Consider the following 13616-nt stretch of genomic DNA (forward strand, 5'->3'; position numbering starts at 1 on the left):
AACAGATTTATTGTGGCAGTTCTTCTCATCTGCAGCTTGTCCATTTCCCAAGAATAGTCAAGTCTGACAAGATCTACACACATGTACATGTACACACAACACAGGCACATCTCTGTCCTCGTGTTCCTATTTGGAAATGAAGTACACTTCATTTCTACAGCCATCTCCTCCACAACCAGGACCCAGTCACCACCGCCCATCGCATGTCAAATGGCCGTGCACAAAATGTTGTCAAGTGTCCATGCAGTCACAGCAGGTTGGTGGCTCTCTGTGCAAGATGCAGATGGACCAGCCCCACAGTGGTCTCCTGTGGCGTAGCGAGTAAGAGAGTCGGACTAGGATCTGGGAGAGCCGGGTTTGAATCCCCACCCGTGCCATGGAAGCCCGCTGGGTGACCTTGGGCCGGCCACACACTCTCAGCCAATGGGGAGCAAGGCAGGGCAGAGATGAATTAACTCTATAAATAAACATATACTGCAGTAAGCACAGACTGGCCGCTACCTAACGTTAAAAGAGAAAACAGAGCGGCGCCTCCGATTTCAGCGACTGAAAATTTCCAGTTTCACCAGAAGGGGATGCCATTATATTAAGGCTAAGTGCCCAAGAACTGTAAGTTCCCGTCTCCCATAGAAATCCCCATTTTAAAATCAGTACACTCGTGTAAAATTGTTGTCTTTGGTTTCTGCAAGCCTTTTCGGCAGCCATATTCCAACTCTGTGCCCACCTCCCCCAAGGACACTTCTCAGGGATGGGTTAGGCATTGAGCAGCAGGGGGTTGGCCTGGATGGCCTGGATGGCCCCTTCAGCTCTATGATGCTGAGTGGATTTGTGCCCCTGAAGCTGCTCTCAGGGTTGTTGTTGGTTTTTGGCCATCAAGTCACAGCTGACGTCGGGCGACCCTGCAGGGTTTTCAAGGCAAGAGACGTTCAGAGGTGGTTTGCCACTGCCTGCCTCTGGGTCACGCCCCTGGTGTTCCTCGGCGGTCTCCCATCCCAATACTCTTCAGCCAGGGTGAGGGCTGAGGGTGTGTGACCGGCCCGAGGGCACCCAGCAAGCTTCCACGGCGCGAGTGGGGATCTGAACCTGGGTTTCCCAGGCCCTAGCCTGACACCTTAACCACCACACCACTGGCTCTCAGGACTGGAACTGAATTCTGCTAAATGCGCAGTGATAAAAGCACCCTCAGCAGCCATGCCACCCATTGCCCTCCACACGGGGCCACCGCAGACTCTCCCTGCACACCCCGTGGTATCATATAAAGTGTCGGACAAGGGACAGAGAAACCTGGGTTCAGATCTCTTCTCACTCATGAATCTCAGTTGCATAACCTCGGACTAGTCATTGGCTCCAGAGCTTAACCCGCTTGACAGGGTTGTTGTGAGGGAAAGTGTGTTGGCACGTATGCTGCCCTAAGCTCCTTGAAGGTGTGGTGGTAGACCGAGGCTGGTGAGACCTGGATTCAGATCCATACACATCCATGAATCTTGTGTCCGTTGCTCAGTACTGCGAAGAATAAAAGTGGGGCGGGGCGGGGTGTCTCTTGCCCTGATTGCCTTAGGGCACTGGTTCCCAACCTTTTTTGGACCAGGGACCACTAGGACTTTTTTGTCCGGTGCAGGGACCCCAAGGTTCAAAATAAAAATTCCGAAAATTTGAAAATAAACTTTAATTATAACAGTTAAACATTAAACTTAGAATAATATTTGAATATATATTTTTATAATAGAGAACTTTTAATTGAAAATATTAATTTATTAGGGGTTTATAAGTTTGTTTCGCGGACCTTAATTTAGTTCTCGCGGACCCCTGGGGGTCCACGGACCCCTGGTTGGGAACCAGTGCCTTAGGGGAAGGATGGGTTTAAAGCAGTGGTTCCCAACCTTTTTTTGACCAGGGACCACTAGGACTTTTTTGTCCGGTGCAGGGACCCCAAGGTTCAAAATAAAAATTCCGAGAATTAGAAAATAAACTTTAACCATAACTGTTAGTTAAACATTAAACTTATAAAATATATATATTCAAATATTATTCTAATAGAGAACTTTTAATTGAAAATATTAATTTATTATGGGTTTATAACTTTGTTTCGTGGACTTTTAGTTCTTGGGGACCCCTGGGGGTCCACGGACCCCCGGTTGGGAACCAGTGGTTTAAAGTATACCCAGGCAAATTATGACGAAGGACATCGGCTAGCAGGGGGAGAAATGTGCTGTCTGGGCCTGCTCAAAGCGCTGCCGCTGGGTCCAGGAGCAATTTGATGGGCCCTGCTGGGCTTTCACGGTGCCATCAATATTTCAAATCAGTCTGGCGGATGACGGGTCTGCCTTCTGGAACCCTCCAGGGGAGAGGAGGAAGGGCACGAGGCGAGCGCATCAGAAGAGGAAGATTTAGATCTGCATCTTTCTCTCCCCGACACACGCACGCACACACGCACACACGCAGTCTGGCAACCTGGGAAGGCCACCGACAAGGAGAATGCCCCCGGCCCAGTTGGAGAGGGATGCCAGCCTCCAGGTGGGGACTGGAGAGCTCCCATTGACAATGGCTCTCCCAACTACAGAGCTGGCTTCCCCCCCCCCCTGGAGAAAAGGGATGCTTTGCGGGGGGGGCTCTGGCATTGCGCCCCCCCCCCCGAGGTAGGTCCCCGTCCTCCCCAGGCGCCGTCCCCCCAACCTCCAGGAGTTCCCCAGCCCTCCGGGCTGGGGAACTCCTGGAGGTTGGGGGGACGGCGCCTGGGGAGGACGGGGACCTACCTCGGGGGGGGGGGGCGCAATGCGGCGGAGGCGCGGAGGGGCTTCCCCGGCGGGAGCGGAGCCCCCCAGCAGGCGGGGTGGGGGGCCAGGAGGCCAGCAGCCCCTGGGGCGGGCGCCCAAGGCGCTCTGAGCATGCCCCGGAGCGCCCCCCGCCTCGCTCTGCGGAGGCCCCGCCCGGGCTGGGCGGAGGGAGGGAGTGGGGGGCGGGCGGGGGGCGGGCTGGGGCGGAGCCGGGCGGGCGGGCAGCGCCGTCTTGGCCGGAGCGGCGGGCGGGCGGACGGGGCGGACGGGGCGCACCGGGCTCGGGGGACGGGACGGGACGGGACGGGGCGGGCGGCGCGGGGCGCTGTGGCTGTCGCTCCGTCGGTCGGCTCTCGCTGCTGGGGCGCCCAGCCGCCCCCCCCCGCCCTCCCCCCCCCGCGGACAGGCTGCTCAGACGGCGCCTCCCTCCCCCCCTCCCTCCGCCCGCCCCGCCCCGCCCTGCAGCACCTTGGACAGAAGCCGCGCCGCCCGCCGGGCTCCGGAGCGCGCACTGCGGTGGGTACGGGCGGGGGGGGGGATGCGGCAGAACGGGGGGAGGGCCGGGCGGGAGGGGCTGTCCGAGGGGGAGCAGAGGGTGCCCGCGGGGGGGGGGAGGAGAAGACGCCCCTCGACCTTGGCGGCTCTTGGTGGGGGGGGGGGCGCGCTGCCATTCTGCGCAGTGCCGGGCTGCTGCCTGGGCGTCGGGGCCCGCCTCCCGGGAGAAACCCCCCCCGGCCCTACCCCGGCCCGCCCTTTGCGGGGAGCCAGAAGCGGCGGCCGCCCCCGCGGGGGGCTGGGGGGCTGGGGGGGGGGGCTCCGCCAGCCCCTTTGTTGTTCTGCGGCAGCGGCGGGGGGGCCCCGGCGGCTGCCGCAGCACGAGCGAGGGGCGGGCGGGGCGGGCGGGCGAGGCTCGGGCGGCGGAGAGCCCCCCGCGCTCGGGCGGCGCCCCCTGCGAGCGAGCGAGCGAGGCGTGGCTGGCGGGGGGTGGGGGGTCCCGGTGCGGGGACTGCGGCAGGAGGGGCCTCGGGCGGGCGGGGGCCGCAGGAGCCCCTCCGGAGGGGCGCCCCGCGGCGTCTGGCCGGGCAGGGGGGTGGGCGGCGCGGCGCTCCCCTCCTCCGGCTCCCCCTGGCCACCCGCCCCGCGGGTGGGCCCGGCCGGAGGCCACGCGGCGAGTTTCGACGGCGCACGCGGGGGTTCGAACCCGGCCCTCCCGCAGGCTCGTCCAGCGCTCGGGAGCCGCCCTGCGTGGCCGCAGGAACAAAAGGACGTCTGAAGCCGGGTCAGAGCACAAACCCTGAGCCTGACTCGGCCGGGAAGGGGCAGAGAGAAGTGGACCAAGGAAAGAAGGACATTCCGCCCCGACGTCCTCCGGAGCAGCACCAAGAGGTTCCCGGTCCATGAGACGAGAGACGTGCGGTGTGGTGGTTCAGAGTGTTGCGCTAGGATCTGGGAGACCTGGGTTCCAATCCACACTTGCGCCCTGAAAGCTCACTGGGGGACCTTCGGCCGGTCATACAGTCCCCTACCTCGCAGGGTTGTTGTGAGGATTAAATGGAGGAGAGGAGAACAGCATGAGCCACTTTGGGTTCCCATTGGGAAGAAAGGGGGGGTTCAAATGAAGTAAATAAATAGAAAATATTGGTTCTTGTAGGTTATCCGGGCTGTGTGACCGTGGTCTTGGTATTTTCTTTCCTGACGTTTTGCCAGCAGCTGTGGCAGGCATCTTCAGAGGAGGAACACTGAAGGACAGGGTCTCTGAGAGTGTCCTCCACTGTCCTTCAGTGTTCCTCCTCTGAAGATGCCTGCCACAGCTGCTGGCGAAACGTCAGGAAAGAAAATCCCAAGACCACGGTTACACAGCCCGGATAACCTACAAGAACCAATGAACTCTGACCGTGAAAGCCTTCGACAAAATAGAAAATAACTTGCCAGTTGAGCAGGGCGGGGAAGTAGGTAGGAGGAGAGGAAAGAGCAGCTCGGAACATGATGTCAGATATGGATGCTGGGGGTGGGGGTCTCAGGGCATCTTCCCCAATGGGCGAGGGGCCACCTCACAGGCTCCACATCTGATCCCGGTTTTTCTTCGGCAGGTCTGAATCCAAGAGGGAAAGGCCGTGGCGAAGGGGAGGGGGCATTGAAGCGGCGACACCTCCCCCCCCCCCACGCTGACGGCGGCGCCCAGCTCTGAGCGAGCGGTCCTCCTCCCTTCTGTAGCGGCACCATGGGCACGGTGTTGTCCCTGTCGCCCAGCTACCGGAAGGCCACCCTCTTTGAGGATGGCTCCGCGACGGTGGGCCATTACACCGCCGTCCAGAACAGCAAGAATGCCAAGGACAAGAGCCTCAAGCGCCACTCCATCATCTCGGTGCTGCCCTGGAAACGCATCGTGGCCGTGTCGGCCAAGAAGAAGAACTCCAAGAAGGTGCAGCCGAATGCCAGTTACCAGAACAACGTCACCCACCTCAACAACGAGAATCTGAAGAAGTCCCTCTCCTGCGCCAACCTCTCCACCTTTGCGCAGCCCCCGAATGCTCAGCCGACAGCCCCCAGCAACCAGGTCTCTAACTCCAAGAGCACCCTCTCCTCCATCAAGAAGACCCCCCACCCCAACTCCAACTCCGCCGGCACCCCCAAGAGGGTCATTGTCCAGGCCTCGACCAGCGAGCTCCTCCGCTGCCTGGGGGAGTTCCTCTGCCGGCGCTGCTACCGGCTGAAGCACCTCTCCCCCACCGACCCGGTCCTGTGGCTCCGGAGCGTCGACCGGTCCCTCCTTCTGCAAGGCTGGCAAGACCAAGGCTTCATCACCCCGGCCAACGTGGTCTTCCTGTACATGCTTTGCCGGGACGTCATCTCCTCTGAAGTTGCGACAGACCATGAACTTCAAGCCGTCTTACTCACCTGTCTCTATCTCTCCTATTCCTACATGGGCAACGAGATCTCCTACCCTCTCAAGCCTTTCCTGGTGGAGAGCTGTAAGGAGGCCTTTTGGGATCGCTGCTTGTCCATCATTAACCTCATGAGTCCCAAAATGTTGCAGATCAACGCCGATCCGCATTATTTCACCCAGGTCTTTGCCGACCTGAAGAATGAGAGTAGCCAGGAAGAGAAGAACCGGCTGCTCATCGGCCTGGACCGGTGAGCTCCTCCCGGTTTGGATGAGGAAGGAACGGTACATTTTCCTTCTTTTATGTTGCTTTTGTTTTCAAAATGAGCCAGGACTCAAAGGTGAGGTTGGATAGCCTGAGGGAGAACATCAAACCACCGTCTCCTCCGTTTATCAGCTTGGCTTCTTGGAAGCTTTGTTACAAAATGGGGGGTGGGGGGGGGGACACCCAAGGTCGAGATGATTGATGGAGCTGCTTGATTTTCTGTCCAAGGCCCGGAGTGGACGTGGCTTCCTCACTGGAAACAGGGAAGGGATGAGCAGGAGAGGAGAATCTAGCACCACAAGGCAAGACCAGGAAATCCCTGCAACTATTCCTTTTGCCTAAAAAATCTATGGACTTGGAGGGGGAGGGAGGGGGGAGGGACATCTTGCACTTAATTCCTCACAGCAGAATGCAGAAGAGGCAAATAGCATTTACTGCCCGTAAGGAAAAACAACAATACAGGGACCCAATCTGGAAGATGTTCCAGCACCTGGCAGTCCAGGAAAGGGATCTGAATGGGTTTGTCTTTCTTTTGCATTTAATTATCTTGCACACCAATTTGAGCAAGGACAGAAACACCATAATGAACTCTGAAATGGACTCTTATTGCATGCCAACACGTGGTTATATCGAGAAGGAGAGGGTAAGGAAATGGCAGGTGTATAAGACATACCCTCCCTCCTCCTCTACATCCTTTCAACCATTCCTGTGACTGGAGGCCAATTTCTTGACTTTGATCATCAAGGACAAAGGGGAAAGGTGAGATCCACTATCATTTCCCATTGAAGTATCCAAGGGGCAGAGGTTGGAAATCAGACAAAGGTAGCCCGTATGGAAGGGGGGGCATGCTCCCAGTAGGTGGTGTTCAGTTGGTATTAATTTTGCTGGCAAGTTAATTGGATGGATGTTTGATATTGGTTTGGATTTATTTATTTATTTATTTCTGCATAATGCATCTTGAGGCTGTTTCAGAATAGGATGACAGATTCTGTTGCAGCGTAAGAGTCGTTGTCTGGAGCAGTGTCTCACTAGCATTAGTTGGGTATCATACATATGATTTGGTGCTGAACCTCAACGTACAACCGATGGTCTTTCTTTCAGACTCCCTCCCACCCAGACTGGAAAATTCCTAGGCATTTCCAGTGACATCCTATGCGAATGTATTCCACTCAAAATGTATTGATTTCAGTTGGCTCAGACCGGAGCATCTGCATAGGATTAAGCTTTTGCAGTGCAATCCTAAAGAGAGTTATTCCAATTTAAGCCCAGTTTAAATTACTCCAGTTTAAGTTGAAACAAATGGTCTTAGACTGGAGTAACTCTCCATAGGATTGCACTGTAAGCCACCTAAGCATTTTATTGGGGTGGGGCAAGGGGCAAAGAATGAGGGGGCCCACCGAAGAAGAAAATAAAGACACGAGAACCATGGTTCACTGCATTAAAATCCAGAGACCAGATTGTTATTAAACCACACCTTATGTATGTATACTATGCATAGGCTGTAGTTTAGTAACTGTATGGTCTCTTGTGTCCTAATCTGTTCTGAAGCTCACAGCCATTTCCTCTTTGGGCCCCCGAACATTTTGGTGTAGCCTCTTAAGAATTTCTACATTTTTCTTTTCGTGGCACCTACATATCTGATGTTTTCTGCTAAAAAATTGATTCTGGATGCCTAGGAATTGCTTCATTTGGCTTAGCCTTCCAGTTCCCCAAAACAGAGGGGCTTAATTTCCACCCCATCAGTTCCCTTCAGTGGTCTGTGTATGAAAACCCATAGAAAATGCAAGAAATCAATACACTGAATCTTGATTAGTTAGGGAGCAATCCTAGATAGGCCTACTCAGAAGTAAGTCCCATGTTATTCAGTGGGGCTGACTCCCAGGAAAGTGTCCTTAGGATTGCAGCCTTAATGATATTTGTGTATTTAAAATGGCAGTATTCTGGTTCTGGGATTCCTCTAAAGATCAGAAATCCCTTTGTTATGGGAGATCTCTTCCTTCTCTGCGTTAAAATTCTTACAGACCGGACATGTAACGTTCTGGCACTACGCTGGCTGGCAGACAAAAGGCCAAGTGAGAAACATTCTTGCATGTTTCCTCTGATCCCATGTGTTACGGATGCTGGCATTCTAGCAGAAGGGCAGAGAGAGGGCTATATTGTATTTAAACGTTGTCGAATAGGGTAGCTTGCACTTACTTCAAAGCAGCAAAGCACTATTAAAATGTAGGAGGAACAGAAAAAAGCTGTGAAATTTTAAAAAGTCTAAGCTGAGAGGTAGGCAGGAGCCGAGGTCTTGTGAATATTAAGCAGCTGCTAGACCAGGTAGGTGGTTCCTGCCATCACCTCTGAAGCTAGGCCAAAATCTGAGCCATTTGAAATGAGAGAGAGAGAGAGACACGGATGCTCCCAACCATCCCTTTGGCTCCACAGCAGGAAAGAAAGCCTTAGACTTCACAAGTAGGGCTGTGGGGTCTCCATAGTGGATGGGGAAATGGAGGTCTCTGCATCTGCGCTGCATGACCGTTTGCTGTTCCAAAATGGATGGTGCTTTTCTCCTTTCAGACTCCACTATAAAGACTTAAGTGTTCCTTCCTCAGCTTCTTTACCGGTTCATGGAACACCTTAAAGGCACAGGCTAAACTCTAGTCTATGTGTCTAGACAAGTCATCCCCCCCACGCACACACCTCTTTCTAAAACAAAATATTTCCTGCCCCTTTTTGCCATACATTATTTCTAATAAAGAAAGGGAAATTCAAGTTTTACTTGTGCGGTTCTTCGGAAAGCTTAAGGAAAGCAAATGTAATTTGTTTGCATACATCAGTGTGGGGGGAAAATAACTGTCTTGGTCTCTTTAGAATCCTGGGTCCTATTTATTGGAATTTTTTAAAAAACAGAATTGAAAAGGAACAATGGATATACTTGAGTGTGCAAGGAATGAATGGGATTTGAACATGCTGCTATATGAACAGAATACTTCTACAACAAAATCTATGCTAACTCCAAGGGGAAAAAAGATAAATTTCTTCTTCTGTTCTTTCATTCTTGCTTTACAGTGTTTGCAATGCCAACTGCAGCATTGTGCATCTTTGACAACAGACAAAACCTTAGAACAGTCTGTTGTTAACAATAAATAATACAAAATATGTCATCAGGCACAAATTCCAAGCACATCTCCTGCCCGCCCACCCACTCCCCAACTCCCAGATCCTTCAAGCCAATCTTGTCATCTTTCGATATCTATTCTAAATCTTTTCTGACTTTAACTGTACACAGTTCAAGAAGTTTCAGTTCAGTTCTGATCCATTGTTAACATTTTTTTGAAAAGAAAAATGTTGAAAGAAAAATGTGTGCCATTTTTTTCACTTGAAATTCTTAATAGCTGTACATTTTTTGGAAAGGGGGGAGAAGAGAAAACAGAAACCCTGCTAAATCCTACATGTCTGTATATGTTGAAGTTTTTGGGTTGTTTTCTTTCTTTCTTTCTTTTTTTTAGTGTGCAATCTCTTCTGTAGATATTTGTTGACCAAAACTGGTATTATGATTACTGCTTTATTATTGTTACTTAAATTAATTTATAAATTGTCTCCTTTTTTGTATGTATATTATAGTGCGTTTGTAAGTATGTGAGGTTTATAAATATGACAACAGTCATAGAAATGTGTGTGCCTGTAACTTAACGCTCCCCCCCACTATTTTTATTTATTTTTGTACTGTGCTGATTAAAAATAAAATGCACTGACCATCCATTATTCAGATGGTTTTTGGAGAAGAGTTTTTACTGCAATTGTCTGACAAATGGAGGAATGATAGCAAACAACAATTGTAAATAACAGATCCATTGGAATAGAATGGATTTACTTTCATAAAAGACGTGAGGGTCTTAAATCAAGGTTATGTCACCAACAATGCCATCCATGCAATTACTCCAGGAATCACTGGGCTTAGACTGGAGTAACTCTACATAGGATTGCACTGTAAGAACTACAGGTTTGTTCTCAGATGCCACACAAGGAGTAGATAGGGTGGCCCAATGTCCAGGTGGGGCATGGAGTTCTTCTGGAATTACAGCTGGTCTCCAGACTACAGAGATAGTTCCTCTGAAGAAAATGGTAGCTTTGGTAGGTAGACTTTGTGGCATCACATCACTGCTGAGTTCCCACCTGCCCTCCCCAGGCTCCAGTGCCAAATCTCCAGAAATTTCCCAACATGGAGTTGGCAACCCTAAGGAGTTCACTGACCATAGTGTCTGGCGGCTTGCTAGGATTCACAGGATGCTAGATTAGGTAGGACATTATCTGAGCCAGCAAGGCACATGTAGGGTTGTCAGCTCTGGGTTGGCAAATACTTGGAAATCTTGGGGGTGGAGCCTGAGGAGGGCAGGGACTTCAATGGGGTATAATGCCATGGAGTCCACTTTCCAAAGCGGCCATTTTGTCCAGGTGAACTGATCTCTGTCACCTGGAGATCAGTTGTAATCCCAGGAGATCTCCAGCCACCACCTGGAGGTTGGCAACTGTAGACTCAGGATCACTAAATGCAGGCTGTACTGTTAAGGGACCTTGAGAGCGCACCCATGCTTTTTACACCTAGAACATCTTAATGAACGATGAAGATACTACTTTAGAGGCAAACCAAAAGAAAGTAGTTTGCACACAGTTGCAGAAGGCAAAATTGGTCTTGCGGAAGAGAGAATCACACGGGCTGAGAAAGTGTCACTGCCAGTAGAACAGGCTCTTGCAGTGGGCAAAACAGTGTCACGTGGTGCATGAACTGAGGACTGAGTCATAAGAGGAAGTCTCTTATATCTAGCTAATGAGTGTTTGAAAAACAAATTTTGCTGCAATTGACAGTGCCAAAGCCTTGAGTACATCTGGACTCTCAGTAAAGACAGACGTATTTCCCTCCTAGTCTGCCAGACACCCTTTTAAAATAATTTATAAATTATAAAACATTGGGGACCAAACCTCAGGTCTTTGGCATGCCAGCACAGGTGATCTATGGACCCTCCCTGAGAGACACTCATATTGGGTCAAGCAGGGGCTCACAGGGAGAGGTTCTTGGTTTCTGTCAGTAGGAGATAAATTAATTGGTACAACTATAGGCCTTGAGTAAAAGTTTTTACACTTTTGTAAATTCCTTGCTTTGATTTCAGAAAGCTTTTATCAGAGAACAAGCAACATTTTTGTTGTAAGAACCTACTGAAGAGTTATATGCTAAAACTAGAGTGTGGCAACCAGACATTGTCCAGCGGTGGATACAAGAACCATGTTATTCACACAGTGATTACAACCCCCCCCCCGCATCATGCATGATGGGAATGACGCATGTGCATCATCTTGGCGAGTCATGAACTCCCACAGAAAAGTTTTCACCAGGGATTGTCAACAGGGAACTATGCAAGTGCAACACTGACTATTGTAAGGGTTTTTCCCTGATGGAGGGAAGTCCTTTAAGGAGTTCTCTCCCCCCCCTTGCAATTGAGGACTACAAGCTTTGGTATATAAGCATTAGCAAGTCTCAATTCAGAGCAATGCTAACAGTGTTGCAACCCCAAGATCTCAAAGTGGTCTCCCGACATAAAAAAGAAGTGTTATTGCAGTATATGGGAGAGTTTTTTTTATTACCATGAATTATGTAAACAAAATACATTTTAATTATAACATGGGTTCTTACCCTTGTTACTATAATAAACTACCTTTTAAAAATATGTCCATTATTGCTCCAGGCTTTAAAAAAAATCAAACATTCAATTAAGAAATAGTTAATTTATAGATAAAACCAAGAAAATATATTTCTTTCTGGTATGAACCAGAAAAAGCACAATTACTATATATTCATTTAATCAAGAAAACTACATACAATAGAGGTTTAGAGAGACTTTCTTACCACGCCCATCCACTGACTCTGGGCATTATTCAAATCCAGCCATTCGGTTGGACACCATGTAAAAGTGCTAATTAAAAAGTGGCAGCCAGTTTGGCTGCTGGAAGGGCTCTCTGGTAATTAAAAGAGAAGTAGAGAAAGGGATGAGAAGCAGCCCCTTGCTCTGGGCAGCAGAGAATGGTGTGCAATCTCTTGAGCCTGGCAGATGGGGCAAAGAGCCAGTTGGCTTCTTGGCAGGAACTGCTCCGGCCTGTCTGGAAGACCTTTTGGCACGGATGTGACGCAAGAGCGCCTGCCATCCTGACACATATAAGGCTGAGCAACAGAGCAGAAAATGTAGAAATGAGCAAGAGTCCAGTAGCACCATAAAGACTAACAAAGCTTCTGGCAGGGTATGAGCTTTCGTGAGTCACAGCTCACTTCTTCAGGTACTTTGAAGCGAGCTGTGCCACATGAAAGCTCCTACCCTGTCAGAAACGTTGTTAGTCTTTAAGGTGCTACTGGACTCTTGCTCTTTTCTACTGCTACAGACAGACTAACACGGCTACCTATGGTGATCGATCAGAACGGAAAATGGGCTTCCCGAAAGCAATATATGGCTACACAGGTCACCCCTGTACTACATGGCTCTCAGCTGAAAGGCACCAAGACAACATCTGGGTCAGCCAACAAGAAAGGAGCTCGGGGAAGGGGGGCCCACACAGTCCACCCAGCTCTAGGCTAAGAGGTCCCAAGATGTGATGCTTAACCTGTAAAGGAAGGACTTTATATACCTGCCAGCTTTAGGAAAACTTGTTCTTAATGAGAATGGAGCAGTTTGATATCTCCACCCAGGCCCCATTTCACCGCTCAGCCCCCCCCCCAAACTATCCCTGCCCTCCCCTGCCTGCCAGTAAGGTTTGTGCAGACATAAGAATCCTGACCTGACCTGCAGTGTCGGGTTTGGTTTTAACTCCATTATTTCGGTGTGGGCCTTTTGACCACGCCACAAAAGCACTTGTCCTCTGGAGGTACAAGATGCCAGAAACATTGCCTGCCAGTTTGTGGGGAGGGGCATGCTTGTTTTGGCACAAGCAGAAAAAAAAAGCCTGTTGAGGTCGGCTGGGGACCCTCCTCGGCAAAAAGCCCCACAACTGGAAGAAGCCTGCTGCCAGGGGATGCCAGCCAGAGGGGTGCCCGTGGCTTGGATAAAACGCAGGATGTCCTGCCCAGTCTGGGTCCTGCCCAGCAAGGTGCTGGGTGGCACCATGGTGCCCAACCCTGCAAAAATCTACCCCCCCCCGCCATCCAAACAGCCCTTTTCTGGGTGGTTGGGAGGCCTGTCAAGTGACATCACCAAGACGAAAAGGTGACTTCCCCCCAAACACAATTTTATTGCAAAGAAAGAGGCAATTAGGGATTGCTGCTACCCCCACACCTCTGCTTTACAAAGATCCCCTCTCTCCTCCTCCTCCGGCTCCCATTTAAAAAATACACAAACGAGTTCCCCTCTTAACCCGCCTCCCGCTCCATTCACAACTTCAGTTCCTCCAAATGGAGCCTTCATAACTGATTATTCAGCAACCTTAGCTGTTGGGTGGGTGGGTGGTTGAGGGGGGCAGGGGAGGGAGGAGAAGTAGAGGAATATAAAAGCTAATTCACAAAAGGCGCTTTGGTCCAAAATGGCTCACAAGACATGGCCTCCACTGCAAACCGCCCCCCCCCATACACAATTCAAGGCACAAGAGGAAGGGAAGGCAGACTGCAAGGGGAGTCTCTCTCTGTCTCTCTCTCTGTGTCTTCTCGTTCCTCCCCCTCGCAGAAGAGATG

General features: G+C 51.1%; 1 protein-coding gene across 1 annotated transcript; it reads left to right on the top strand.

Moving 5' to 3' along the window:
* The first annotated feature begins 4983 nt into the window (after window positions 1-4983).
* CDK5R1 (cyclin dependent kinase 5 regulatory subunit 1) lies at window positions 4984-5920 on the top strand. The gene has a single exon (XM_056863324.1). The coding sequence runs from the start codon at window positions 4996-4998 to the stop codon at window positions 5911-5913; it is 918 nt and encodes a 305-aa protein (XP_056719302.1). The 5' UTR covers window positions 4984-4995; the 3' UTR covers window positions 5914-5920.
* The last annotated feature ends 7696 nt before the right edge of the window (window positions 5921-13616 follow it).

The sequence above is a fragment of the Euleptes europaea genome, chromosome 18 (genome assembly GCF_029931775.1).
Source record: "Euleptes europaea isolate rEulEur1 chromosome 18, rEulEur1.hap1, whole genome shotgun sequence".
Taxonomy (NCBI): domain Eukaryota; kingdom Metazoa; phylum Chordata; class Lepidosauria; order Squamata; family Sphaerodactylidae; genus Euleptes; species Euleptes europaea.